At 37.4% G+C, this 27,344-nt stretch overlaps 1 protein-coding gene across 18 annotated transcripts in view; it reads left to right on the top strand.

The window, feature by feature from the left end:
* The window catches only part of WNK1 (WNK lysine deficient protein kinase 1), a 145,893-nt gene that overhangs the window by 100,068 nt on the left and 18,481 nt on the right, over positions 1-27,344 (top strand). For 9 of the 18 annotated variants that reach the window (XM_074325188.1, XM_074325186.1, XM_074325184.1 and 6 more), the window contains 16 exons: positions 1,354-1,573; positions 2,753-3,086; positions 3,837-4,024; positions 8,728-9,966; positions 12,049-12,132; positions 17,772-17,921; positions 19,061-19,519; positions 20,257-20,535; positions 21,218-21,315; positions 21,424-21,586; positions 22,007-22,123; positions 22,450-22,623; positions 22,831-22,888; positions 23,029-23,151; positions 23,676-25,123; positions 26,238-26,321. In XM_074325188.1, the coding sequence (XP_074181289.1) occupies positions 1,354-1,573; positions 2,753-3,086; positions 3,837-4,024; positions 8,728-9,966; positions 12,049-12,132; positions 17,772-17,921; positions 19,061-19,519; positions 20,257-20,535; positions 21,218-21,315; positions 21,424-21,586; positions 22,007-22,123; positions 22,450-22,623; positions 22,831-22,888; positions 23,029-23,151; positions 23,676-25,123; positions 26,238-26,321 (5,218 nt within the window). The remainder of the gene's footprint in view (positions 1-1,353; positions 1,574-2,752; positions 3,087-3,836; positions 4,025-8,727; positions 9,967-12,048; positions 12,133-17,771; positions 17,922-19,060; positions 19,520-20,256; positions 20,536-21,217; positions 21,316-21,423; positions 21,587-22,006; positions 22,124-22,449; positions 22,624-22,830; positions 22,889-23,028; positions 23,152-23,675; positions 25,124-26,237; positions 26,322-27,344) is intronic. The other 9 variants (XM_019711260.2, XM_019711257.2, XM_019711266.2 and 6 more) reach the window with 7 other exon arrangements.

Raw genomic sequence — 27,344 nt, 5'->3', positions numbered from 1 at the left:
TTCTCTTCTCCAGTCTCATACTCTTTTCATAACTTCATTATTTGAAAGAGCTTAACATCATGATCTTTAAGGCTTTTTAGTAGAAATTTAGTTTGGGTTTCTATTTTTATGTACACTGATTGAAAAGGAGAGTACTTAATCTCTTTAAGAAGTTTTCTTACTGTAAACAAAGGAATATTTGTTTCTAATCTTATAACATATTTCTGTTTCTTTTCTGGATGGAATAGTTTACTAGATTACTGGTATTTGAGACCATTTATCTAAAGAAGATTGTTCCACAGTCAGACTTCTGCTTGCCTAGTACACAGATTATTGACCAAGGAATTGAGAGAATTTTGGGGGGTAAATTAAGGTTGCTGTAATAAAAGGAATAGAAAATAGAGATGGTTTTTTCCACACCACCTCTCAGATAGGGGTATTTTGTTATTCTTGTATCTTACGTATATTTTCCACACATTGCTGAAACTTTTATTTGCAAAGAATTTACACTCTATGAAGATTCTAAAATACCATTGTTTTGCAGTTTAGTATTACATGTAATAGTGGTATTGAGTTTTCTAGTGAAATTAATTGGACAAGTTTTTTTACATGGGTCTAATATATCACTTTTCATTTTATGTTTCATACATGTAAGACAATTTGTTCTTCAGTTGTCATGCCAAACCCATCCAAATCCTTAACTCCTTGTTGAGTTTGTTAAAGCGTACTGTTATAAAAGGATACCCGCCAAACTAAGTACGTGAATTCATGCCTACGCATGGGTTTACTGTTCAAAATAGATAAATGCTGTGTTGATTAATGTGTTAGGGAACAATGTTGAACGAAAGATGAACTTGAAATAAAAAGATTTGTTTTCAAGTGTTGATTCTACCATTTCTGACTTTTATAACTACGAGCAAGAATTTTAACCTTTCTGAACCTCCATTTCCTAATACTTAGGATATCTCAGTGGATGTTGATCAAGGATCAAATGAGATCATACATATGAGGATTTTTTTGTTAACTATAAATGCTATATAAACAATTGTGGTATTTTGAAGCTATGATATTTTTGTATTGCTATCATTAGTACACTGTTAACTAGTATGAATTTAGATCATTCGTTTAAAAAAATAACATGTTCAGTTCTTATTCGTAAATGAGTTTGTTACGCTGTTCTATAACTTGAGAGTAAAATGCTGTAGTTACTATTCAAATGGAGCAATGTAGAAATGAGTTATAAAATTTCCCTTGTTTTTCTTTTAGTAGTCCTTTTTCATTATTACAAGAATAACAATAGTCAGCCACACTTGAAAATTATCTTTTCAATCTAATGGCACTTTGTTTTGTTTTTTTCCTCCCTCTCTTTGGAAGATACTCTATCAAAGACCTTTTGAACCATGCCTTCTTCCAGGAGGAAACAGGGGTGCGGGTAGAATTAGCAGAAGAAGATGATGGAGAAAAGATAGCCATTAAATTATGGCTACGTATTGAAGATATTAAGAAATTAAAGGGAAAATACAAAGACAATGAAGCTATTGAGTTTTCCTTTGACTTGGACAGAGATGTGCCAGAAGATGTTGCTCAAGAAATGGTAAATAAATATTAATCAACATTTAAAAATTGGTGTAGATTTATACACATTGGTATTGGGCGAAAAAGCAGCTTATGAAACAGTGTATATGACATATCCCGTTGATAGAAAATTGTGTTGATTAATGGCTTGAAAAGTAACTTTTATTTGCGAAAAAGATATATAGATATAGATATGTATAGGTATGGATGGATGTGTAGAACAGAATAGAATATATATATATATATATAGAAAGAAAGAAGGAAGGGAGGTACAGAGAGGGGAAGAAAGAAAAGAAGAAAGAGAACAAACTAGAATGCATTCTGAAGTAATTTTTAAAGTATACTGTTGAATGACTTCTAATTTGTATAAGCCTATTTCCATTAGAATGACACGTTATGTGTTCTAAATATTGATACATTATTATCCTTTGAGCAGGCGTCTAGGTAAACCCTATAAATAGATCATAAATTGTTTTTACTTTGAAGGGAGTTTTCAAGATAAATGATTAGTAGGCAGCCTTTGATGAATCATTTCTGAAGTATGTCTAAAAGATCACTTTTCAAAAAGGAAACTTTAGGCTTACCATAGTGCCTAAAAAGCCATTATATTAATACTCTGCAAAGATATTCACAGAATATCTCTACTACAATTTATATGAACCATTCAATAGTAGTTGCCTTTGAGAATGGGTCAGGTATGAAAGAGATACTTATTTTTGTTAGTTTTTTATACTGTTTGAGGTTCCCCCCCCCCAACGTTTACATGTTTACCACAATTGTTTTATCTGGTTAAGTGGTTGCTTAGTGAAAAGAAGTAAAAGCAACACAGGTTAATATTAATGGCTACATGTGAGTGGAAAATAGAATGAGTGGAATAAAATGAGCCTTATTTGATTTAAAAAAACAAAACTGTTTTTTGGTTCCCTATTGTCTTGTTGTAAAGAGTAAGGTACTCCCATTCTGTGAGTTTCTACAAAGATCCTGGCACCCACCCCATGAGTATCTACAAAAATGGCGGGGAAATGCATAATGTAGAGCAGTAATTTCAGTTTGGTTAAGACCAATCCTGAGAGTTTTTTCTTTTTCTTCTCTGTTTCTCTCCCCCAAAGTATCTCTCTCTCTCTCTCTCAAAAAAAAAGAAAAGGTTTGTTTTCTTTTGATGTCCTACTGCTTCCTAATGCACTTTTTTATCCTGTAGGTAGAGTCTGGGTATGTCTGTGAAGGTGATCACAAGACCATGGCGAAAGCCATCAAAGATAGAGTGTCATTAATTAAGAGAAAACGAGAGCAGCGGCAGTTGGTACGGGAGGAACAAGAAAAAAGAAAACAGGAAGAGAGCAGTCTCAAACAGCAAGTAGAACAACAATCAAGTGCTTCCCAGACAGGAAGCAAGCAGCTCCCTTCTGCCAGCACTGGCGTACCTACTGCCTCTACCACTTCAGCCTCAGTTTCTACGCAAGTAGAGCCTGAAGAACCTGAGGCAGACCAGCATCAACAACTGCAGTACCAACAGCCCAGTGCCTCTGTGTTATGTGAGTATTTGGGGAGTGGACAAGTGGCTAAAATACTCCTGTCTCACTTTATCTTGTTACTAATTAATAGTTTTGAGTCATGAATCCAACATATAATAAGTTTGAAACGGTTGCCTTTTCGTTCTATTCTTAGGTCCATGACTCACAGAAAAAGAAAGATGGGACAGTGAGGAAATGTGACTAGGATAAAAAATGATTTTACAATTTCCTTCATCTTGGAAATTCCGATTTGTAGATTGCTACTTTGCACAATTCCTTAAAACAAAGTATAATTAAAAATGAACAAGTTTATGTTAGTTACTTATAATTAAACCCATTAATCTGGTTCGGTCTTTTAAGCAAGGCTGAATAATGTATAAACTAGAAATTAATGAGACTACTAGTAATTAATTGAGCTATCTGCTTAATACTAGGAACCCACTAGTCTCCAAAATTAAGCTTTTGAAAGCTGTGTCAAACTTAAGGCTGACTAACAACATTCCATTTTATTTCCCTTATTCTTCAGGTAATAGGAGTGTGTGATAGCCAGGGAATTTTTTAAAGACATTAACACTTTTTTTCTGCATGGGTTCCCTCATTTAAACATAAAAATATACTTAGTAAAGTAACTAGTATTCATTATACAGTTCAGGTCTGTGTAAAGAAAAACTAATTGACCCTAAAGTCATTGGTTTGTGATGGGGAAAATGTGAACCTCCTTTTTGTGATTTCTCTCTCTGTGTTTTTTGGAAATTCATTTCTCTTTTTCAGCTGACGGGACTGTTGACAGTGGTCAGGGATCTTCTGTCTTCACAGAATCTCGAGTGAGCAGCCAACAGACAGTTTCCTATGGTTCCCAACATGAACAGGCACATTCTACTGGCACACTCCCAGGGCATACAGCTACTGTTGTCCAAGCACAATCGCAGCCCCACGGGGTATATCCACCCTCAAGTATGGTGAGTAACTACGTAAGAGAGAGGAAGCCTGTAAGGAGAGCCAATAGATAATGTGTTAGATTCACCTTCTTTCTGTTACCCAATAACAGCATGAGTGTGAGTAGAAAATATAAATGGTGTATTTCTGAAGGGAGTAGGTTTATTATAGAATATAATTAGAATAGTTCAGGCAGGGTAGGGGATACGCATGTGTGAGGCGGGGGGATTGGCTGAACTTCCTATGTAAAGAAACGACAAGATTTAGACTGTGCTGCATTTAATTAAAGAGGATGCTCTCGTTAGCACTTCAGAGCTGCAATTGTGCAGAGCAGCAAACTTGTAAGTTGGACATACAAATGTTTTAGGGGTGGGGATGAGGAGAGTTTTTCAAAAGCTTACTTATTAAAAGAATTGCTAAGTATCTTCTGTAAGGTTTCTCATTGTATGAAACACAGGTAAGACCTTCAGACCATTATAGAATGCTGCATGTGAGTACTCGAGAGTGAAGGAAACCCTTTATTTGTTGACCGTTTAATTTAGTGCTTACATTTGGTTAATCATCGGTTGCTATGCGTGTTCCTCTTTAAAGTCTATGTTGGACACAAGTTCCTTCCCTGGTGTATGTTCATTTGCTTTTCCCCTTTATTTGGTATCTGTTTTATTACTGATTTATTTCCAGAATCGATTTTTGGAGATTATTTCCTGAAATATTTTATACACTTTTATATATATGTACATATATATACATACAGGCACATACACAATTATTACCCCATGTTTTACATTAGTCACTCTTGCTTCTGATATAGAAAATGTTAAAGTAGACCATCAGATAATACCCATTTTTTTTTATGACCCTCTTCAGAGGTAAATAAAATACATCATCTGCATCAGGAAGGAACTGGAGAATAACTGGTCACTGTATAGCATTGTTTAGTGAGATCTTTAGGCAGATAGATTTTCCCTCTTTCTCAGAAAGCTTTTAATCTGAAATGTGTGGAATTCTTGCTCTTTCTCTGTTAAGAAAATTCTTCTGCTTGCTCTGGTCTTTTATCCTACAGCTTGGAGTAAAAGACGTTTATTTTATTTCAGAGTCCATTCATCAGTCCTACACTGGCTAGGTCTCCAGATGAATGGCCACAGTAACACACAGAAAACTACTAATGTACTAATGTTTTAACAGTCTATTTTTCTGACCTTTAAAATAGTTAGGTAGGTTAAAAGAACGTCATAAAGACTACACAGATGTGTTTCTGTGATCTGACAACTACTAGTTGTCAGCATTTCTTATCAGTTTCTGCTCTTCTTATAATTGATTTTTGTCCTGGATCATCATAACTAGATTTGTTATAAACTACTTTTAATTTCTTGGCTTCCCCCATTACAGGATTATGAATATTGGGTCTCTGTTTTTAGAAAATAAAATGGAATTTATGAAGATTTTAAATACTTGAGCCACAAACAAAGCTATATTTATTGATGCTCTAAAAGCAGCCTGTTAATGACAGTCTTGTCTTTTAGTGATAATATTCTATGGAGGTAGCAAGAAGAGTTATTAAATATTATTATTGATTAAAAAACTTATAATTCTGTTCTTACTCCAGAAAGATTTTACTGTGGCTTATAATAATATGTCAGTTATAAATGGAATTTAAAAATTAGGATAAAAGAGAAACAAGGGTAGAGAAAAATAGAACCAGGAATGAAGCTAAGTAATCATTATGATACTTACATACTTGCTGCTAGTGGGCCACAAATTTGGCTCAAAGCATTCTATGCAACCAGTTTTGGAAAAGAAAATGTAATTAGTTACCGTTTATAACACCTGAAAGGAAATGAATTTGCTCAGGACAATCTTAACAGTATACAGCAGTGCTTTGTAGCCATACTGAAACCAGTGTGTTAAGGTGCCTTAAACTTTGTAAACCTAAATTGAATTTCTGAAATGCCTGAAAAAAATTTAAAGTTATTCTTTAGAGATTCACATTTAAGACATGTTTCCATTGACTAGTAAAAATACAGAATGATTTCTATATCAATTGTGAATTACTTCTAGAAAGCTAATGCTTTTTCTAGTAGAAAATGACTTTTTACCCTTACAGATAAAGATAAGCAAGTGTAATAAACAAAATCCTGTGAGCCAACGACTTTTTTAGTCTGATGCCTACTAAAATAGAATTGAGAAACCTTTTCTGAGGCTTCCAGAGTCCCTGCAAAGTAATCCCGTCTTAAAATCTTCTCTATCTTATAATGTACTTTAAACTAATAGAATTAAGTTTGCAGAAACCGAAAGCCAATATTCATTGTTTTCCCTGTCTTTTCTGCTACCTCAGTCAGTCACTCATACTTATTCATGCACTCATGACAATTCATGTTATTTCAAAATATTTAGGAAGATAATTGATCATCATCATGGTTGTTCTTAAAAAAACAACAACAAAGAACAACCCTGTACTTGACCATCAATGTAGAAAGAATAAATGTGATCTGCCAGGTGTCCTTTGAGGAATTATCTCTCTCCTCAAAAAAAACTGGCTTTGTGGAATTGGGGGACAATGGAACATTTCTTTATGTCAACTGTGCCCTATTATCATTGTACATTTGGTTATTTTGTTTTCAAACTACTGTGTTTTTCATGTGTGTGTTTGTTTTCCGTTTAGCCTCGTCGTGGCCGTAGCATGTCGGTTTGTGTTCCCCATCTTTCTGCTGTTCCCTCTCTGTCCCGCATCTCTCCCAGTGCTCCTTCCACCCCACCACCAGTGCTGTCTGCACCTCTTTCTCTTTCCCTCCTTCGGACTGCCCCTGAGGAAACTTTTGCCGAAAAGCTTTCTAAAGCATTGGAGAGTGTCCTGCCTATGCACTCTGCCTCTCAGCGCAAGCACCGACGCTCCAGCCTGCCTTCCCTCTTTGTCAGTACTGTATGTAACCATAAACTTCCTGACAAATGAAAATTTATTGCCAGTGAATACATCCAGGCATCAAGAATTTTAATGAAAGTCAAATAAAGAATAAGACTAAACTTAGTAAGGTATTATGCTTTTAAGATACCAGGAAATTTTCTTGTTGTAAGGCTTTAAGGGGGGTAAAAAAGCAAGGAGGTAATGAGAGAGAATGCTTTATAACACCCTTGGCACATACCAGTGTGTGTGCAATAAAATTTAGCTTTTGTTATATTCTCTATCCCTGACTGGCATACACAACAAATCCTTGCATTTTCGTATCCTAGTAAAGAATATGTGAATTATTTAGTTTTAAATTCACAGTTGGCTTAATCAAAAACAAATTTTTCTCTTCATCAAACATTACCCAAACATGTTTTCTCCTCACTTTATTCTGAAGAGACACCAGTGAAGCTAGATATATCCATTTTTTCCCCATAGTCAGTGAAGAATAATTGATGAGTAAAAATTGGTTTTAATTTGTTAGCTGTTTAAAATAATGGGTCAGTAAACTAAAAGGCCACATAATGTTCCCTCATGAAAGTTTTTTTTCCTTAGATTCATTAAGGTGGAACCTTGACTCTAATGAATATATATATAACATGTATGATTTTCTTTGGCCCCGTTCATATCTATAAAAGGTCTATCTTTTAAAGTTTTTAAACACTGAGGGACCTTGCTGCTGTTGCTTTTCCACATAGAGAATATAGTTAGCGTTCTGGTCTAGCCAACCCCAAAATGTTCAGATTTTCACCTAGGAGAATGATTATATAGAGTGTTTTATGGCTTTTGGATACCAATAGAAACCATCTTTTAGCTGTTGTAAAGAAGTAACAATTGAGCCATTTTGCTAATTTGATAGGGGTCTTCTCTACTGAAAAAATGAAACTGATCATACTCTTTTCATCAAACATTGAAAAGAGTCTGTGAAAGGGAATTATTAGTGTCACTGTTTGCATTTAGCAAGGTAGGAGTCTAAATTTAAAATCTTAAATCTAGAACTGCTTCTGGGAACAGAAAAGTACTGTTAAATCGAGTCAACTGTTATTTATATTATACTTTTCACCTGATTTGAACACTGGATTATTCAACCCTTAACTAGGATCAAAAAAGTGGACATTCAGTGAGTGATTGAGCATCTATAACATGTTCGTGTAGTAAAATTAACTGCATCTAGTTTGGGATAGACCGGGGAAAGACTTGACTGTCACTAGTCAAGTTGTGTGTTTTCTTCTGTCCACCAAAAATCTCTTCTGATTTTTAGTCAGAAGACATATGATTATTTGATAAAATAACATTGAAGCCTCTAACAGCACAGGAAAATAAGTATGTATAATATAGATAGACTTTGTACAGTAGCTTAAATTGAAGCACTTTTTATTTGATAAAAGTTGGGCTTACTGTCTTCCCTTAACTCTTATTCTTCCTTTAACTCTTTCCCACTGATATAATTTATATTAAGTCTTATGAATAAGCATATTAATTGTGGGTAAAAAAAGAATAATCGCTTAGAAAGTTAAATTCTTTCATTTCTTTTGAGAAAGGAAAGTTGTGGAAAAGCAGCTTTTATCTGATGCAAAGAGTCCCACAGAATAATATTATGGACCCTGGATGTATTTAATGGATTTCTAATATGCACATAATTTCAACAAGTATAGTTATTTCTTTATTTATAAATTTGGTGTAACCATTTCATAGGGTTACACAGAGCTACCCAGTTGTGCATGTCTAATGTAATTTCACATATGAATGTATGAATTACTTGTCTTATTCATGTTGATACAGCCTCAATCCATGGCGCATCCGTGTGGGGGGACCCCAACATACCCAGAATCACAGATATTTTTCCCAACTATTCATGAACGTCCAGTTTCTTTTTCACCACCTCCCACCTGTCCACCGAAGGTGGCCATTTCCCAGCGACGTAAGAGCACCTCCTTCCTGGAAGCCCAAACTCACCACTTCCAACCCCTGCTGAGGACTGTTGGCCAAAATCTTCTTCCACCTGGTGGCAGCCCAACTAAGTGGACACCAGAGGCCGTAGTTATGCTGGGTACTACAGCCAGTAGAATAACTGGAGAGCCATGTGAGATACAGGTCAATCCTATATTTGAACCAACTCAAGTTTACAGTGACTATAGACCTGGACTAGTACTTCCAGAAGAAGCTCACTGTTTTATTCCTCAGGAAGCAGTGTATCTAGCTGGGGTACAGTACCAGGCCCAGGTGGCAGAACAGTATGAGGGTATTCCATACAACTCACCAGTACTGTCAAGTCCTATGAAACAGATACCTGAACAGAAGCCAGTACAAGGGGGCTCTACCTCAAGTTCTGTCTTTGAATTTCCATCTGGACAGGCTTTCTTGGTAGGACATGTTCAGAGTTTAAGATTAGACTCTGGATTGAATCCAGGATCTCCCCTCTCTAGTATTTCTGCACCTATCAGTACAGATGCTACATGTTTGAAATTTCACCCTGTCTTTGTTCCTCATTCTGCGCCCGCTGTATTAACTCATAACAATGAGAACAGAAGCAATTGTGTATTTGAATTTCATGTTCACACTCCAAGCTCCTCTTCAGGAGAAGGAGGAGGAGTTCTACCTCAACGTGTTTACCGAAATCGACAGGTTGTGGTGGACTCGAATCAGGAAGAAGCACCTCCTCAATCAGTTGGATTACATGGCCGCCTGCAGCCTGTGACTGAAGAACAGCGTAATTACCATGCCCCAGAATTGACCGTTTCTGTGGTAGAACCTGTCGGACAGAACTGGCCAATAGGAAGCCCAGAATATTCCAGTGATTCCTCACAAATTACTTCTTCAGACCCCAGTGATTTTCAATCACCTCCCTCTACAGGGGGAGCAGCTGCATCTTTTGGCTCTGACGTCTCATTACCCTTTATCCGTCTGCCTCAGACAGTGTTACAAGAATCCCCACTTTTCTTCTGTTTCCCCCAAGGAACCACATCTCAGCAGATTTTATCTGCCTCATTTTCTTCAGGAGGATCTGCACTCCATCCACAGGTTATAGGAAAACTTCCACAATTCTTTTAAATTACCCTACTCTGCACCATTACATTTAAGTTTCCTATCCCTCCTTTCTATTTATGAGGAATATTATTTAATCTTATTAGTAGTTTCTCCGTCTGGAGGGGTATTATAAACTTCTGTATTTAAGGACAAAATATGAGAGAGAAGCTGCCTAACTTACCTATAATACATGCAAATCTTTGGAAAAAGAACACAAAAACTAGAATTTTAGTCACTTGTCAAAATCAATTACTCCTATCCATTTATAGACTATTTTCAACTAATAGGGAAATTCAAATGTCTGTAATGTCAATTTGACTCAGCATTATTTGCAAATACTAATGTGAAGTATTTCTTTCTCCCTAACAATAAACATGGATAGTTTTTTTAAAAAAATAGAAGGGATAACATTTTTAGTGTGGAAGGATTTTAGAAGACACAGAAAGGAAACATATTAGGCATTTGTTTTAACAAATGAAGATGCCTTTTTAAAAAGGCATCAGTTGAACAAGTCACTGTGTATTATGTGTCCAAATAAAATGTTGATCCATAAAATTGACTGATTGTAATTTTTAGTGACTAAGTTAGAATCTAGTGTGAATAGTGGATTTTTTAAAATTTGTTTTAAGAATTTGTGATATATGTTGCAAACTAAGGAACATTAGGTTACATATCTCAGGCCTTGGTTTTTTCATCAACAAATTTAAATTTTGTTATTTATGTTCATGAGCATATGCACTCTTGCAAATAAAGACAGAGTAATGGACATAATAGAATTCAAGAAGTGTAGTCAGTATTAACTTTCATATATTCCTTTGATACATTTTATCAAATATATGAGTCTTATAAAATCTATATAGGAGACTATGCATTTATATATTCCACTCTTTATATAAAGTACTTTATGTTCTTCATACTTTCTTCCTAAGTTCTTCTCCCATTGAGGGTATAAACAACTCTGAAAGTGTACATGAATTCTCAGTTACTTAGAATAGTACCAAGGATAAAAAAGATTTAGAAACATGATAATCATACTGCATGAGCAAGCAGTACACTCGTTGTCAGCCCGTACTGTCCATCTTAATGCACTGCCAGCCATTCTTCAAACTTTCCAAAACTTAAAATACCTGGTAGTTAATTTACAGACATATTGCAGAAAGAATGAATACTTGTAGTGGTTAAGATGCAGTGGAATGTGATGTCATAAGCAAGTAATCTGCAGAGAAATCCCTCTAAGCTGAAATGGAACAGCAAAGGTGGGCCTTTTCATTTCCTTAACTTACCTATATAAAGTCTTGCATTCATTCCTCACTTCCCCAGTTATTTTAATTTAGACTTTTTTTAGGTCACGGTTTCTCAAATTCAACACTATTGATGCTTTAAGTTGGATAATTCTTTGTTGTGGGTACTGTCCTGTGCACTGTAGGATGTTTAGTAGCATCCTTGGCCTCTTCCCACTAGATGCCAGTAGCAGCCACCTCCCCCAGTCGTGACAACCAAAAATATCTCCAGATATTCCCAAATGTTGCCCTTCATCCCGGGGATGGGAAAGGGTGGGGGGGCAAAATTGCCCTCTGTTGAGATCCATTGCTCTAGATAGTTGGCAATTGATGATAACAGATTTTTTTTTTTTACATTTTTGATCAATGGCACTATAAGAAATAGCAAAAGGAACCAAAGTAGCATTATCAAGTACCCTTTTTTCTTCAATTGTTCACATGTAGTGTTTTTTCACATTGATAGTCTTTAACTTTTTTCCTGATTATTTTCAATAACAACTTTGTTATGAATTTTATATTTTGTCTAGCTAAAATTATAGCCTGAGCTGAAGTGGTAGGTTAGGTTTTAATCATCAGTGGTTATTACATGAGATCTGAATATGGTCTTCTCTAACCATTTTTTTTTTTTTTACAAAAAAATGCCCCAGTGGTCTCTCCCATACATACTTTATCAAGCTAATGTTTCATCTTACTCAAGCAAACTCTCAGGAGCTTAATATTGATTGCAAAAGCCTGACCTCTCTGCACATTTACTTCCAGGCTTCTTTAATTTGTTGTATTTACTTCTTTCCTTCAGGCACAGGGGCAGAGCCAAGGTCAGCCATCCTCAAGTAGCGTAACAGGGGTTTCATCTTCTCAACCTATACAACATTCTCAGCAGGTGAGAACAACTCATTGCTACATTCGATGTATTAGTAGTAGCAATACACTGTTGTACATCTTTCTTGAGTTAGAATTCTGATGTAAATGGCTTGCTAAGTTTAGGAAAGGAAAACCAAGAAGCATAACATTTCTTGTGTTCAGGAACATTTTAGAAAATCTTCTCTTTTGTTTAATGTATTTTTAAACAATCTACTAGATTAGACATACATTGAATTTAAAAGAATCATTGTGACTGATATATCTGCCTTCTTAAACAGATGATTCTACACATAATTTAACGATACAAAGAACATCAGTTTTGTTTCTACATTATATTTATGACTTTTATGAGTATTTTGTCACTGTTTTCATTGTACTTGAGTTTAATAACACTCCACTTTTTAAAAATTATTTCTAATTTGTGGGATGGAATATCAGATTTTATGCTAAAAGACACTGAATAAAGGCCTAAGAACAACTACTTCAGGAACTTTAAAAAAAATTTTTTTCAACTTCTGAGTTGGGGAGTTTATTCCCAAAGGTTCAAGGAACTCAAGAGTTTAGTACAATGTGATGTATTCAACAGCAAAAATGATAATTCTAAAATAAAATATCTACAGTTCATCACTGATAATAGTAATTATTTGCATGGGAGTAATGCTTTTTTGGCACAATTGAATATTTATTAGCTATTTCAAATAAAATTTAGTTACTGCATGTGTCATAAAGACTTCATGATGAACTATTTCATTGATAGTTCCCTACAAGGTATGTTTTTGAACCTCTAAATTATAAATTGGCTTGTTTCTATTAATATTTGAAAAACTTTTAATTCTTATTAGAAGTGGCCTTTTCTGGTCCAGCATGTGATCATGTAGTCATTTGATACTAGTTTAAGATCAAATGCTCCTTGTACAAGAGTAGTTTGTTTATATATACACATTTAATTCTTTAACCAACACATCTGTCTTATAGAATTTAAGGTCTGGGAATTATATGCTTTGTCTTGTTCCTGCCCTTTTTTCCAGTAAAGTTAATCTGAATGTGTGTATAATTATAGTTAGGTTGAGTAGTCACATTTTTGCCTATCTTAACAAATTCTATTTTCATTAAATTGAAAACCCCTAATAAGAATACAAATCAAAAGTTATATAAAGCTGGTTAAGGACAGAAACACTGTCGTGTATACCAGTCCCCTAATTTGCTTATCTTTGGATACAGGCCACCACTAGGACACTGAGCAAATTGGGTGCTCTCTTTTTCCTTTTCCAAAGGAATTTGTTGTGTGTCTTAAATTTGGGCATATATATGTATACTTACTACCAAATGAAGAAGATAGTGAAACAAGCCATTTAGTTCAATAGTAAGAAAATACGTGGGTATAAAGGAGGGCAGTTCCATAAATGTCAGGTTAAAAGATTTAGGTAGTTGACTCTTTTGGGAAAAAGTATGGCTAAATGGCTGTCTCTACAGTACAAACAAAAATTAATTTATGTTTGTGATTTTTTTTTATACTTTTATTTTGTGACTTATTTTAAATATAGCATGATATTTAAGTTAAGTAGAATCATAAAATTGAGCCCTCCAAGAGTGTATGCGGTATAGACTATTACAATTTTTCTAGGTTCACATAGCCTGTAAGTGGATAGAACTAAAAATTATAAGCCAGAATTCAAAATTTCTGAAATAGCATTCTTTGTTCTATATTAAAGTTCTACAGGGACTTAAGATTCTGCAAAGATACCCAAGAAGCTGAATTTATTTATTTTAGTTACTGGGGATCCACAAATTAAAAAGAAAGGTTGTAAACCTTCTATGCTGTACAGGGAAGAGTCTGTCCACTTTTAGTTGTAATTTTTATTTTATATACTGTCAGGTTTCAACCCCTGAGGAAACCATATGTCTAGTTTTATTAGAATGAGGAAATAAATTTACTTTAGCTGAAATTTACTTTATTTCATGGGTTTCTGAAATACAATGAATAAGGGATTGCTTTTTCATGCTTTTATCGAGTCCCTTCTAGTGGTATGTTGTATGTTAATGAGATACCAAAAATAGGTTCTTCCTCCTGCTGGAAAACTTAATAGTTTGTTGCCACAAGCAAGGTCATGAGCTACCCTACTTACTTCATAATTTCTTCCATAGGGCACATGTAGGGTCTTCAGGTATTTCTTTTTTTCTGTTCAACTGAGGCTTGTGAACATTTTTTCCATCAAGCACCCATGTCCAAAAGATAGTACACAGTCATTATAGGCTGCTTTGTACTGGTCTCATGAGGCAAGGATATGCAAAGGATGGTGCCAGGCTACTGTTGCCTAAATAATACCTGTTTGGCTAATGTGTTGATTATTAGCCAGTGCGGTTGTGCACAACAAAATCACTATATACTCCTTGCCTACCCAAAGGTGCCACTGCTCCCTAAATGCTCTAAGGTACAACTGGCATACATGCCTCTCAGTTATTTTAAGCAGAGTGAAGGTTTATGTCTCTAAAACTGCTAATTTTTGACTGTCCTCACACAACCCCCCCCCCGCCCAAATTAATTAAGCATTTTTTTTCCTAATTGATTTCATGCTCTGAAGAACCATGGGTTAGGCCCTGAGGCCCAGGATGGACCAGATATGACCACTTTCAGGGAGCCTAAATAATGTAGTAGACATATGTCCATTCCTACAAAACAAATGCGGATAATAGCTAATTATATGCATTGTACAAAGCACTAACCTGTGTTTTTATTTAATCCTTGTATGAACCCTGCAAGTGTAGGTACTGTCATTTCCATTGTACAGATGGGAAACTGAGATGAGATCCTGGAGAAGCTTACATGTCTTATAAGAGGTAGACACATAATTTAATCCAAGTAGTCTGACTCCACAACTCACCATTTAACTAGTACCCAGTTACGTCATGAAAGGAAAGAAATTACGTCTCTTCTGAGCAGGGACGGGGATATCAGCAAGGCTTTATGAAAGGGATACCATTTGAACTGGACTCTGATTATGAGTTAGACTCAGATATAAAAGTAAAGAATATTCTAAGCCAAAAGAACAAAAAAGCTAATTGGAAAGAGCTGATTGAGTCTAAATCTTGATGTAAGCATGGTTCCACATTATTGGGGGTGGAAGAGAGAGATAATCATATGCCCAAATATAAGGGGGGCATTTTTCCTCAAATTTATTCTTTTCCCTTAGTAAAGAAGGGAACCAACATATATTCAAATCTTCATCATACTTTTATATTACGGGGCTCTCACTGTCCTTTATTTTGAACAATAACGAAAAAACTGTTAATGGATAAAACTGGTGAGAACAAATGTAAGGACCTTAAATAGTGTGTGTAGTTGGAAATAGTTATAGACAAAATCTGACAAAATTAGTTTTAAAATAAAAGCCAAGAAATTAAACATAGATTTGGTCCTTATTCTTAGGGGAATGACTATTCCAGGTCAAGCCTTCACTATTCCAGGTTTGTATGTTATTGTAAACAATAACACAAAAATCTTATTTAAAGATTACTTTAACGAATTAATCCAAAAATAACATGAATGTAAATCTATAAGACATGCAAAAAAATCCACCTAGCCTAATATTATTCAAACAGATGCTTGTCACTGCAAATTTTACCTCAAGCACAACTTAAAGGGAAAATGTTCTGTTACGGTCCAGCAACTGTAGCATTCATAGTGGAGTTCCAGCGATGATAAAGACACTGGTATGGGGCCAGCCCGGTGGCTCAGGCGGTTGGAGCTCCATGCTCTGAAGGCTGCCGGTTCGATTCCCACATGGGCCAGTGGGCTCTCAACCACAAGGTTGCCAGTTCAGTTCCTCGAGTCCTGCAAGGGATGGTGGGCAGCGCCCCCTGCAACTAAGATTGAACACGGCACCTTGAGCTGAGCTGCCTCCTGGATGGCTCAGTTGATTGGAGCGCAAGCTCTCAACCACAAGGTTGCCGGTTCGACTCCCGCAAGAGATGGTGGGCAACGGCAACTGGACCTGGAGCTGAGCTGCGCCCTCCACAACTAAGACTGAAAGGACAACAACCTGAAGCTGAACAGCACCCTCCACAACTAAGATTGAAAGGACAACAACTTGACTTGGAAAAAAGTCCTGGAAGTACACACTATTCCCCTATAAAGTACTGTTCCAGTTCCCCAATAAAATCTTAAAAAAAAAAGACACTGGTATATTACATGTGAAGTTTGAATGATGGAGGGAGACAGTATTTCTAAATTACTATATATAATATGCAATTTATTTAGGTGTGTAAATTAAAGACTTAGGTAATTGTAGATATTTCCATGTAAATTCCTTGAAGTTTAAGTATGTTATTTAAGTTGACCGGAAAGATTTTCTAGTTTTTCAGTTCTTTTCAGTGGGAAAACGGGGAAATCGCCTTGTATTCAGTTGCATACATATGATCTTAGTTGCTGAAAATTTACGTAATTCAACAGCTAAGTAGTCCTCGTTTTTTAAGTTAATAATACAGTATCAGAAATAAATAAGAATAAAATGAACATGACTATTGTCACCATTATATTTCAGGATTTTCGTGATTTTATTTTGCTAAAAAATTAAACAACCAAAATATTCATCATTAGAACATTGTTGCCATTGATAAATGAAATGAAAATAACATATTAGAGAACAGTATTTATATAGTTGGCATGGTTTTGTTTTAACAAAAAAAAATGTGCTTGTGTGTAAATGACCACTTATGCATAGAAAAAAATTCATAAAGGTGATGGACCAAACCACTATAGTAGTTGCTACTGGAGAAATGAGGTTGTGGTATTTTCATTTAAGTTTATAATCTGATATTTTAGCTAAAATTTTTATTACAAACAGGTGGTTTTACATTAAAATTTTTTAGTTATAAGTATTAGAGTGTCTTGAAAGTTAGCTATGAAGTTCAGGGTTTTGTTATGCAAGAGGAGGCCATTGATTTATTATAAAATTTAGTATTTGGGTACAATTACTTATATGTGCTATGCATTAAATTTAGGTGTGTTAGGCCAGAGTGCCCAGCACATGGTTGATTCCCAAATGGCGTTGCCTTTGCCCTCCTTTGAATTGAATGATAATGTCCTTACTTTCAAAAGAAGGAAACCTCATTTGGGCAGGAAAATGAGCTAGTAAATGGTAAAGCTAAAATTCCAAATTCAATGCATTTCTCACTATTTTGTTGCTATAATCAGAGCTATTCTTCAAGCAAGTTGGTTATTCAGTTTATAAAATAGATTAAGGGAACGAGATTAAAGGAGATTGGATTGGTTTAATATGGGACCAAAGCGAGAGCCAATACCAAGAAATAGAAAAGGGGGAGTGACGGGGGTTGGTGCAGAGAGGATCCATTTGGATATGGTTTCTGACAGTCTATAAATGACGTGCTGTTGGGGCAAGGGGATGGTGGGTGAAGAACCAGTGGTGACTCAAGTTTTGAAAAATTGGTTAATTGTTCTTGGTGCCATCATCGCAAGTAAAAAACACCAGAGGAAAAAGAGAAATGTAAAGGGGAGTTGATGAATTTGGGTTTGTGCATGTCTTGATTACTAAAATTGTCATTATTTACAGACACTGAAGGCCTTAGGCAAACACACTTCCTTAGAAACATGCTGTTAATGATTGAAAATAAAACTGAATAATTATATTTTATTCTCAGCAGCAGGGGATACAGCAGACAGCCCCTCCTCAACAGACAGTACAGTATTCACTTCCACAGACATCAGCCTCCAGTGAGGCCACTACTGCACAGCCAGTGAGTCAGCCTCAGGCTCCACAGGTCTTGCCTCAAGTATCAGCTGGAAAGCAGGTAAACTCTTCATTTCTAAAAGAATGCGTTAAGGGAACTCCATGTAACTTGTCTTTCGTGTGGATAGGTTCTACCTTCTTTAATGGTGAAATACCGAAGTTGGTTATTTCCTCTGCAAAAATCAGGTGAAAGATTGATCCTTCTGTGTGTATGCATTGGTTAATGTAAATGTCAGTTTAAATTTGGTTTGGCAGGTGTTAGAAGCAATGGATTTTAAAAGGTGCTTTGGTAACTGAACCTATAACAGTTTCTAGAATTGTGTTAGCTCTAATATTCTATGTCTGCAGCTATGCTGTATTTCCATTTGATTAATGCATTGTTTTGCCCCTCATTGCCTACTGAGTAAGCCATCAAAGTCTCTTACGTAGAATGGTGTTTTTTCTAAGACGTCCTTTCAGTCACTTGAGAAGTGCCCTATAGAAGGTATGCTCTTCTGGATGACCTTTTCTCAGCTTGTTGTGCTTGTATTTTGGCACAGTGTATTTTGTCATATTTTGTCACATCTAAGATCCTATCGATTGAAATGCACCATTGTATTATGTATCACTGAGTACTAGCACACCATTAATTGTAAGAATGTCTCAGTTTCACAAATGTTAAAATGACATGGTGGTGGAGAGGGTGGTTGCATCCTAGAATCAGTGAAATACAGTAATTATACCTACTTTTATAGGCCTGTATTACACTAAGAATTGTAGAAGCAATATGGATAAAATCCAATTCCACAGGGAAGAAATTCGTTTGAATTTCAGTAACTACTGCAATAGCAGTCATAAGTTTAGTGACAGCAAACATGCCAGTGAATTATGGTATGTGAAGTTTGTCTCGATAAAGTTGCAAAAAACAAAAAACCTTGCCTCTGGAAAGGTCCTGTTTTTATTGTTGAACAATGAAGCATTAGCAAACTTTTCTACAAGAAACGATTTGGAACAGTAGACAGTCTGTCAGCATCTTTGTCTCCTGTTAATCCTTTCCCTATTTTTATGTGGCATATTAACTTACACTAATGTATGCAGGGTTTTTTGTTTTGTTGTGTTTATTTTAATTTTCCTTCTTTTTGGCTAATCCATAAATCTTGCTTTTGGCAGTCTTGCTTTTTTTTTTTTTTAAATCTGTTTTGTTTTTCTTTACCTTCTCAGCTTCCAGTTTCCCATCCAGTACCAAGTATCCAAGGCGAACCTCAGATCTCAGTTGCAACACAACCCTCAGTTGTTCCAGTCCATTCTGGTGCTCATTTCCTCCCTATTGGACAGCCACTTCCTACTTCCTTACTCCCTCAGTACCCTGTCTCTCAAATTCCTGTATCAGCTCCTCATGTGTCTGCGGCTCAGACAGGTTTCTCAGCCCTTCCCGTCACAATTGCAGCTGGCATTAATCAGCCTCTGCTCACCTTGGCTTCATCTGCTACAGCGGCTGCGATCCCAGGGGGATCAACTGTGACTCCTAGTCAGCTCCCAACCCTTCTGCAGCCTGTGACTCAGCTGCCAAGTCAGGTTCACCCACAGCTCCTGCAGCCAGCAGTTCAGTCCATGGGAATACCAGCTAACCTTGGACACGCTGCCGAGGTTCCACTGCCCTCTGGAGATGTTCTCTACCAGGTACTGTGCTGGCTAGTGAAAACGAGGGCACCAGAGGATTTGGTTCTAAAAGTAGACTGTCAGGGACTTGAAAATCCAATAGTTGAGTATCAGAATAACTAGTCATAACAGAAGTTACTGATCTCAACTAGAGAATCTAAAAGTACAATTCTGAGAAAAGATAGGGTGATGATTTCTGATGATTCATTTCCATTTTCCTCAAGATACATCTTGGGAGAAAAATGGTTCTCGAGCACTCAATGTAAGCTAATTCGGTGCTAGATATGGCTAATGATAGAGTACATAAAGCCTTATGTACCTTTTTATGTAGGTAGAGTAAGTAAAGTAGCCAACTAGTATTTATAAAAAGCTTTAGGGTTAGGATTTAGATAGCTAGCATGTCATGATATGACTAGAATGACCGATAACTTGAAGTTTTTGCATTCTCCCATTTAAGATTGTCTAGAAAATATTTTTCTAGAAGGAATTATGTCTATTTCTCCTACTTAAATAATCACCAGGAGGCAAAAACCTAGCAATTTAAATTAGTTGTAGAGTCCTGTCCCCTAAATTAAAACCAGTCTACCATTTCATTTCAAGAATCATCTTTAAGTCTTCTTTAAATTATGAGAAAGAGATTGAGCTACTTACTATTCTTCTTTGCTGTGTGCTTTTTTTTTTTTTTTTTGCATGTCTTGCTGTTTTGCCAATTTGATGGCCCGACCTGCACTAACTTACCTTCCTCGTTTCTGTCACAGGGTTTCCCACCTCGACTACCACCACAATACCCAGGAGATTCAAATATTGCTCCCTCTTCCAGCGTGGCTTCTGTTTGCATCCCTTCTGCAGTCCTATCCCCTCCCATGTCGACAGAAGCATTAGCCCCACCAGGGTACTTTCCTACAGTGGTGCAGCCCTATGTGGAATCCAATTTTTTGGTTCCTGTGGGCAGTCTAGGAGGACAGGTTCAAGTGTCCCAACCAGCAGTGAGTTTAGCACAAGCCCCCACTACATCCTCCCAGCAAGCAGCTCTGGAGGTAAATGGAATTTCTGCATGTTTATACGTAAAACATACACATGATGGAATGAAAATAACAAAGGAGAAACTTAGGTTCCCTGGTTTAGGACTCACTTGGAGATTATTTCAAACTAACTTCTGAATGACTTTTTCTTACAGCAGAATGAAATGCCAATGTGGGGGCCTTGTTGCCACTGGCTGTTCTGTTGGGAAGTGAGTGTGCCTTGGAGAAGATTAAACCTATTAGCACTTCACTTCTCTAGCTAGTACTTTAGCCATTATTCTTATCCTTTCACCAATTCTTGCCATTGGCAGTCGTAAGAGTATCTTGCCCTGCTGTGCTCCCAGGAATCCTTGTTGCCCTACTAGGAGAGAGATCTGAATCATCTTTGCACTTTGCTCTGCCTGCCCTCTTGCACACTTCTGGTAAGATGCTGGCTGCATGGCAAATTGTAGTTTCTCACTCCCTAGCGACTGTGTTGGCTGATGTCACACCATGCAGTTTATACCAGAGACTAGCTTTAGAAACTTCTTTTGGAATGGTAAGACCACTGTCTCTAGATGCTGAATATTGACAATTACTAGTAAATTTAGTGCTTCTAGGACTTAGGGGAGGGATAAGAAAAAAACAGTAGCTTTTGGGAATAGTGAATAATAAAATCTGTTACTGCCACAATTTGAATTATCCTTTCTGTTCACAGAGTACTCAGGGAGTCTCTCAGGTTGCTGCTCCAGAGCCAGTTCCAGTAGCACAGCCACAACCCACCCAGCCTACCACTTTGGCCTCTTCTATAGACAGGTATGGAAAAGTAAACTCTTCTGTCCTGGACTCTAGGGAGGGTGGTATGAAACTGCAAAATATCAGACCATCAAGTCTCATCATGTAAACTGAACTTTTGTTTTGAAGTGCACACTCAGATGTTGCTTCAGGCATGAGCGATGGGAATGAGAATGTCCCACCGTCCAGTGGGAGGCATGAAGGGAGAGCCACAAAACGGCATTATCGGAAATCCGTAAGGAGCCGCTCCCGTCATGAAAAGACTTCGCGCCCAAAATTGAGAATTTTGAATGTAAGTCTTGCTGATTTGTGGGTTTCATATAGTTAATATTATTTAAATATTCCTAAGGCTCAGGTGTGTTAATAAAACTTTAGGATCTTCTAATCACCCAAATGATAACTATTAAACTCCGTATTTCTATGATACAGCTCTATTTATCTTTTAGAAAAAGAACAGTTTTAGTTTGTAAACAAAGACTTTACATTCCTTCCAGACTCTTCAGTACAAGATGAGTATATATCTCAAAGGCTGATGATATTTTCTTAAGGTTTTCTTGCTACCAGTTTAAGAGGCAGAATACCAGTGCTTCAAGGAACAATGGTAACATCAGGCTTAAGTTCAAGTGATAATCGGCATTACTTTCTCAAATTCAATAACAAAGGTGAACGTGGTCTTCTAAGATGTGAAGTACCTTTTCTTTTTTCTTTTTAGGTTTCAAATAAAGGAGACCGGGTAGTAGAATGCCAGTTAGAGACTCACAATCGGAAAATGGTTACATTCAAATTTGATTTAGATGGTGACAACCCGGAGGAGATAGCAACAATTATGGTATGTCTGCATTTGCAATTCAAGTTTTACCTTAGTACTCGATCTAAATATCCACTGCCCTAGGCAAACAGGCAGTACTTTGCAATCTGTTTTGACAGTTACATATTTAATTCAGTGTGACTATAACTAGTATGCCAAACCTGTGATTCAGAGTTGTTCTTGTCTAGGACATTTCTAACTAGGTATTGAAGAATTAACTTACATGTCAAGTAAATAATAGTGCCCATGGTATGCAGATAGGGCAGGAGTCATAAAAGTGGTCATTGAATGACTTAAAGCTTGCGAAACGTTGTGCTAATCAGACCAATATCACATTTCTTTTCCAGGTGAACAATGACTTTATTCTAGCAGTAGAGAGAGAGTCGTTTGTGGATCAAGTGCGGGAAATTATTGAAAAAGCTGACGAAATGCTCAGTGAGGATGTCAGTGTGGAACCAGAGGGTGACCAGGGGTTGGAGACTCTCCAGGGAAAGGATGACTATGGCTTTTCAGGTTCTCAGGTAGGTGCACGGGTCCCAGAGCGAAGCTTTGTTTATTTAAAGTATTTCTGTAGTTCTAAATTTGCAACATGTCCAGTGATACCAGATTGCACCTCTGACTGAAATTATCAAACATTTGTGTTCTCTTTACATACATGTGGTGATTTGCTTTGCCTAATTGTTAAGATAGCATTTGAGAATGCATTTAATTGCTTTTATTTGTTGTAGAAATTGGAAGGAGAGTTCAAGCAACCACTTCCTGCATCTTCCATGCCACAGCAAATAGGTGAATTTCTTTTCTTTCCATGTTTGTTCTTACCTTTCACCCAAGAAGTTGTGTGCTAATAATGAAATCTTAAAAGCTTTGCGTTGGTGACAATGTATCTAATAATGATGCAATTAACTGGTTTGTTTCTTTTTTACCAGGTGTTCCTACCAGTTCTTTAACTCAAGTTGTCCATTCTGCTGGAAGACGGTTTATAGTGAGTCCTGTGCCAGAAAGTCGATTACGAGAATCAAAAGTTTTCACCAGTGAAATACCAGATACGGGTAAGGAATTGCTTCTCCCACATACTTTTATAAATCCTGCCGAGTCTTTGCTGCTTTGGAAGCTTGGTCATCTAGCAGTAGTTCAAATGATGACATAGACAATAAAGAAGAGTTAAAAATTGGGATTATAACCAACAGATAAACATATGAAAGAAGGAAATAGGTGATAAATAGAGAAGATTACAGAAAAGGAGCCAAAAAGGACAGCCATGCTGGTTACAACCCGTGTAATCGATACTGTGTTCATATAGTGGTAGTATTTGTTTCTCCATTTAGTACTATTGTATATGCTTTGAGATTACGCCATGTTTTTTTTTCAGAAATATATATCCATACAAGCTAACTTATTTTGATCAGACTGCTATTTTACTTTGCTGTTTTAGAGCCTATCATTTCCTTGCGAGAGATTTTAAACCTTGTTGGTATGTGGCATTGTTGGTAATCCAAAACTAGATTGTTAGGACAATCTTTTAAATGCACCCTTTGAAATGAACTGATTGTGAATTTTTTATTTTCCTTTGCAGTTGCTGCCTCTACATCTCCTGGTGCTGGAATGAACTTGTCTCACTCTGCTTCATCCCTTAGTCTCCAGCAGGCCTTTTCTGAACTTAGAAATGCCCAAATGACAGAAGGACCCAGTACAGCACCTCCCAACATCAGTCAGACAGGACCAACATTCCCAGCAGGCCCTCCTTCCATGAGTAGCATTGCTGGAGTCCCAGCCACAGCAGCAGCCACACCTTCAGTATCTGTCCCTGTAATTAGCTGCCCTCTTAATGACATTTCTACGTCAGTAACTCAGCCTGAGATGACGGTGCCCACTGAAAAGGGGATTGCTGGAGTTGCCACCTGCACAGGTGTAAAAACTTCAAGTGGTCTCCCTGTGCCACCCGTGTCTGAATCACCAGTACCTCCCACTGTGGCTTCAAGCATCACAATACCTGCAATTGTCTCAGGCTCTACCACATCCAAGTCAGTTCAGGCCGCCACATCTGGGAACATTGTTGCTAGAACAGGAACTTCCTCCTCTGTACCAGTTTCAAGTTCAACCTCTGCAGGGGGCAGTGCTGCTGCCCCAGGGGCCAAGCCTGCACCTGTATTACCTCAGCAGTCAGCGGGCAGTACCACGGGGGTCGCCACGTTAACCTCAGTTTCCACCGCCACTCCATTCTCAAGCATAACCTCTCAGCCGGCTCTTCAGCTAAGCAGCAGCGCCTCCGCTCCTACTCTAGCTGAAACGGTGGTGGTCAGTGCACACTCACTAGATAAAACATCTCATAGCAGCTCGACTGGAGTGGCTTTGTCCCACTCTGCATCTTCGTCCTCTTCCGCTGGAGCAGGAGTGTCTAGTGCTAGTTCTCAGGCCGGTGGGGTACATCCTTCAGCCATTCCATCAGCTGTAGTGTCTACTCCTGTCCTTCCCCAAGCAGCAGGACCTGCATCTACACCATTACTCCCCCAAGGACCCAGCGTCCCACCCATGGTACAACCTGTTGCCAATGTGCCTGCTGTACAGCAGACACTAATTCATAGCCAGCCTCAACCAGCTTTGCTCCCCAACCAGCCCCACGTGCATTGTCCTGAAGTAGATACAGATACACAGCCCAAAGCTCCTGGGATCGACGACATAAAGACTCTAGAGGAAAAGCTGCGGTCCCTGTTCAGTGAACACAGCTCCTCCGGAGCTCAGCATGCCTCTGTTTCACTGGAGACGTCACTAGTAGTAGAGACCAGTGTCACGCCAGGCGTCCCCACCACTGCCATCGCACCCAGCAAACTCATGACTTCCACCACAAGTACTTGCTTACCACCCACCAGTTTGCCGTTAGGGACAGCTGGTTTGTCTGTCATGCCAGTGGTGACACCTGGGCAAGCGTCTACCCCAGTCAGCTATGTCTCAGCCCCAGTCAGCACTGCACCAGGAGTGAAACCTGCCACTGCGCCCTCAAAGCCACCCATAACTAAAGCTCCAGTAAGACTCTGGTTTTGAAATTGATAAATACGACTGCTCTTGTTTTCCCCTAATAAAGGCATTTTGTCAGCTCAGCCTTGCAAATTACAAATGAAGATTATAAAGATGCCAGGCTTATAGTAGGCACTTAGTATGTATTAAATAAATCGATTGAAGGCAATTGTAAGAAAATATGTACAGTGAGCATGAGATACCTTTTTCTTTTGAAATATGGCAGGATTCGGGCATTATACTGCACGATTTTCTAAGAATTTATAGTAATCAGGTAAAATTACAGGCATTTCTTCCTAATTGGTGCAAACTGAAGAAGTCTGTATCCTAAATGCTTCTGCTGGCAATTATACATAGTAACAGCAGTTCAGTCTTTGTTTTAATGAAAATGAAGCAGATTTTCTGCTTTGCTTAGATTCCACAGATGGACAATATGGGATTCATAAAACATTGGAAGTCTGACAAATTTGATAAAGAGAAGGAGAAGAGAATCTAATCCTAGGAATAAAATAACTAGAATGTGTTTTCAAATTTCTGCTATGGTGGATTTCCTCTCATTCTGCCATCGTCAATCTCTGATCTCCAAGAACGAGGGTGTATTTTGTTGTTGTTTGTTTTTTTACTGTGTTGTATGCTTCACTCAGCTTTATGCATTGCCACTGATGGGAGATTCTTTGTACTGTAGGGTAATATAGAAGCTTCATGCAAAATGAATAGCTTGATGGTATTAGATTTCTGATGCCTTTTGTTATCAGACCTGCCCCTTGGTTGTTTCTGAACTGTTTCGTTTTCTCTGAAAAGTCTTGTCTGTATTAGGAAGAGCCTGATTGTACTGTACCAAATCAGTGATTCAGGACTATCTGGACTGTGCCTCTCATGTCCGTACAGCCTTTGTTCTCTCTATTTTCCCTACAGAATAACCTTTTATCAAATTTTACTAGTATCATCGTTATAATGTCCTTTATTTAAGACAGATACCAGAGTGTAAGCCAGGTGACAAGCATACTTTAACTAGATATGTCTTATTCTTACGCTTCTGCATTGGAATTAGTTGATTTGCTGTCCAGTATACAGTCTTTATTGTTAGTATCGCATGGATTGAATTTCCCTTCACTGTTTGTAGGTGCTGACAATGGGTACTGAATTTCCAGCTGGCACTCCATCCGGTGAGCAGCTGCCACCTTTGCCAGGACCTTCACTAACTCAGGTACCCAAGACTTGGCAGATTTTTTTTTGTACCCCTACTTCCTTTTATCAAGCTTATTTAAATTCTCCATTGCACAATCTTCTGGCTTCTACTTGACTTTGACATTGTAACAACTTTCTTTTAAAACAATGTAGATGATGAGGCCCTACTTAAAGTAAGAGGCTTCATAGTTCTTTTGTAATGTTGCTTCAAGTAATCCGAAAAACATGTAATATTATTTTTTCATATCTTAGGAAGAAAGAAAATAGCCAGGTTGACATTTTGCCAGACAAATACAATACCTTCCCTCATTCACACTTTCATAGAATACCAGCTGGACATGAGTATCTTAAGTATGAGATAAACAGTCCTAGGTCATTGTGGAAGTAAAAAATTACATGTAAACAAAATTAACTTTGAAAGTTCCTTAAGAAACGGTACCATACTGATAACTGATAATGCCCTTTTTCTGTGAATTCAGTTGCAACCAGTTTTTCCTTGAATTCGACGTTTCTTTCAGTGACCACCTAATAAAGTAATTGGCTTATATGTAAGTGGGTATAAGGGTGACATTTCATAAAAAATACATATTATAGCTTTAAATACAAAAATCACACAGCTCGGCTAACATGAGATTACTCCCAGCGGAACGGAGACCAGTGGCGTTCCTGTGAGACTCCCACCTCGTTCATTCTGCTCATGGCTAGAGTGTGGGCAGGATCGTCTGCACTATTTACATTCTTCTTCCCTTCCCCAGCCTACCCTGCCACCCACACATTTAGTTGAATTCCCATAGGAAGTACTCGTTATGCATCCATTGTAACCATGGAAAAGCTTCTGTTGTGGGACAGGCTAGTAAACATTGAAATTAAATTAGGAATTTATTTTAGAATCATATAAGAAAATCATGGTAAATCACTAATTTGAGAAGTCTGCATTTATCCCTACTTCTGGAATCCCAGATACACAGTAGAACATAATTTAAGGAACTTGCTATAATAAAGTAATAACGCCAACCAAGAACCCACTCCATCAGCCACTAAG

The sequence above is a fragment of the Rhinolophus sinicus genome, linkage group LG02 (genome assembly GCF_036562045.2).
Source record: "Rhinolophus sinicus isolate RSC01 linkage group LG02, ASM3656204v1, whole genome shotgun sequence".
NCBI classification, from domain to species: domain Eukaryota; kingdom Metazoa; phylum Chordata; class Mammalia; order Chiroptera; family Rhinolophidae; genus Rhinolophus; species Rhinolophus sinicus.
The sequence above is the reverse complement of the archived record's forward strand: the minus strand, read 5'-3'. Positions and strand labels throughout refer to the sequence as shown.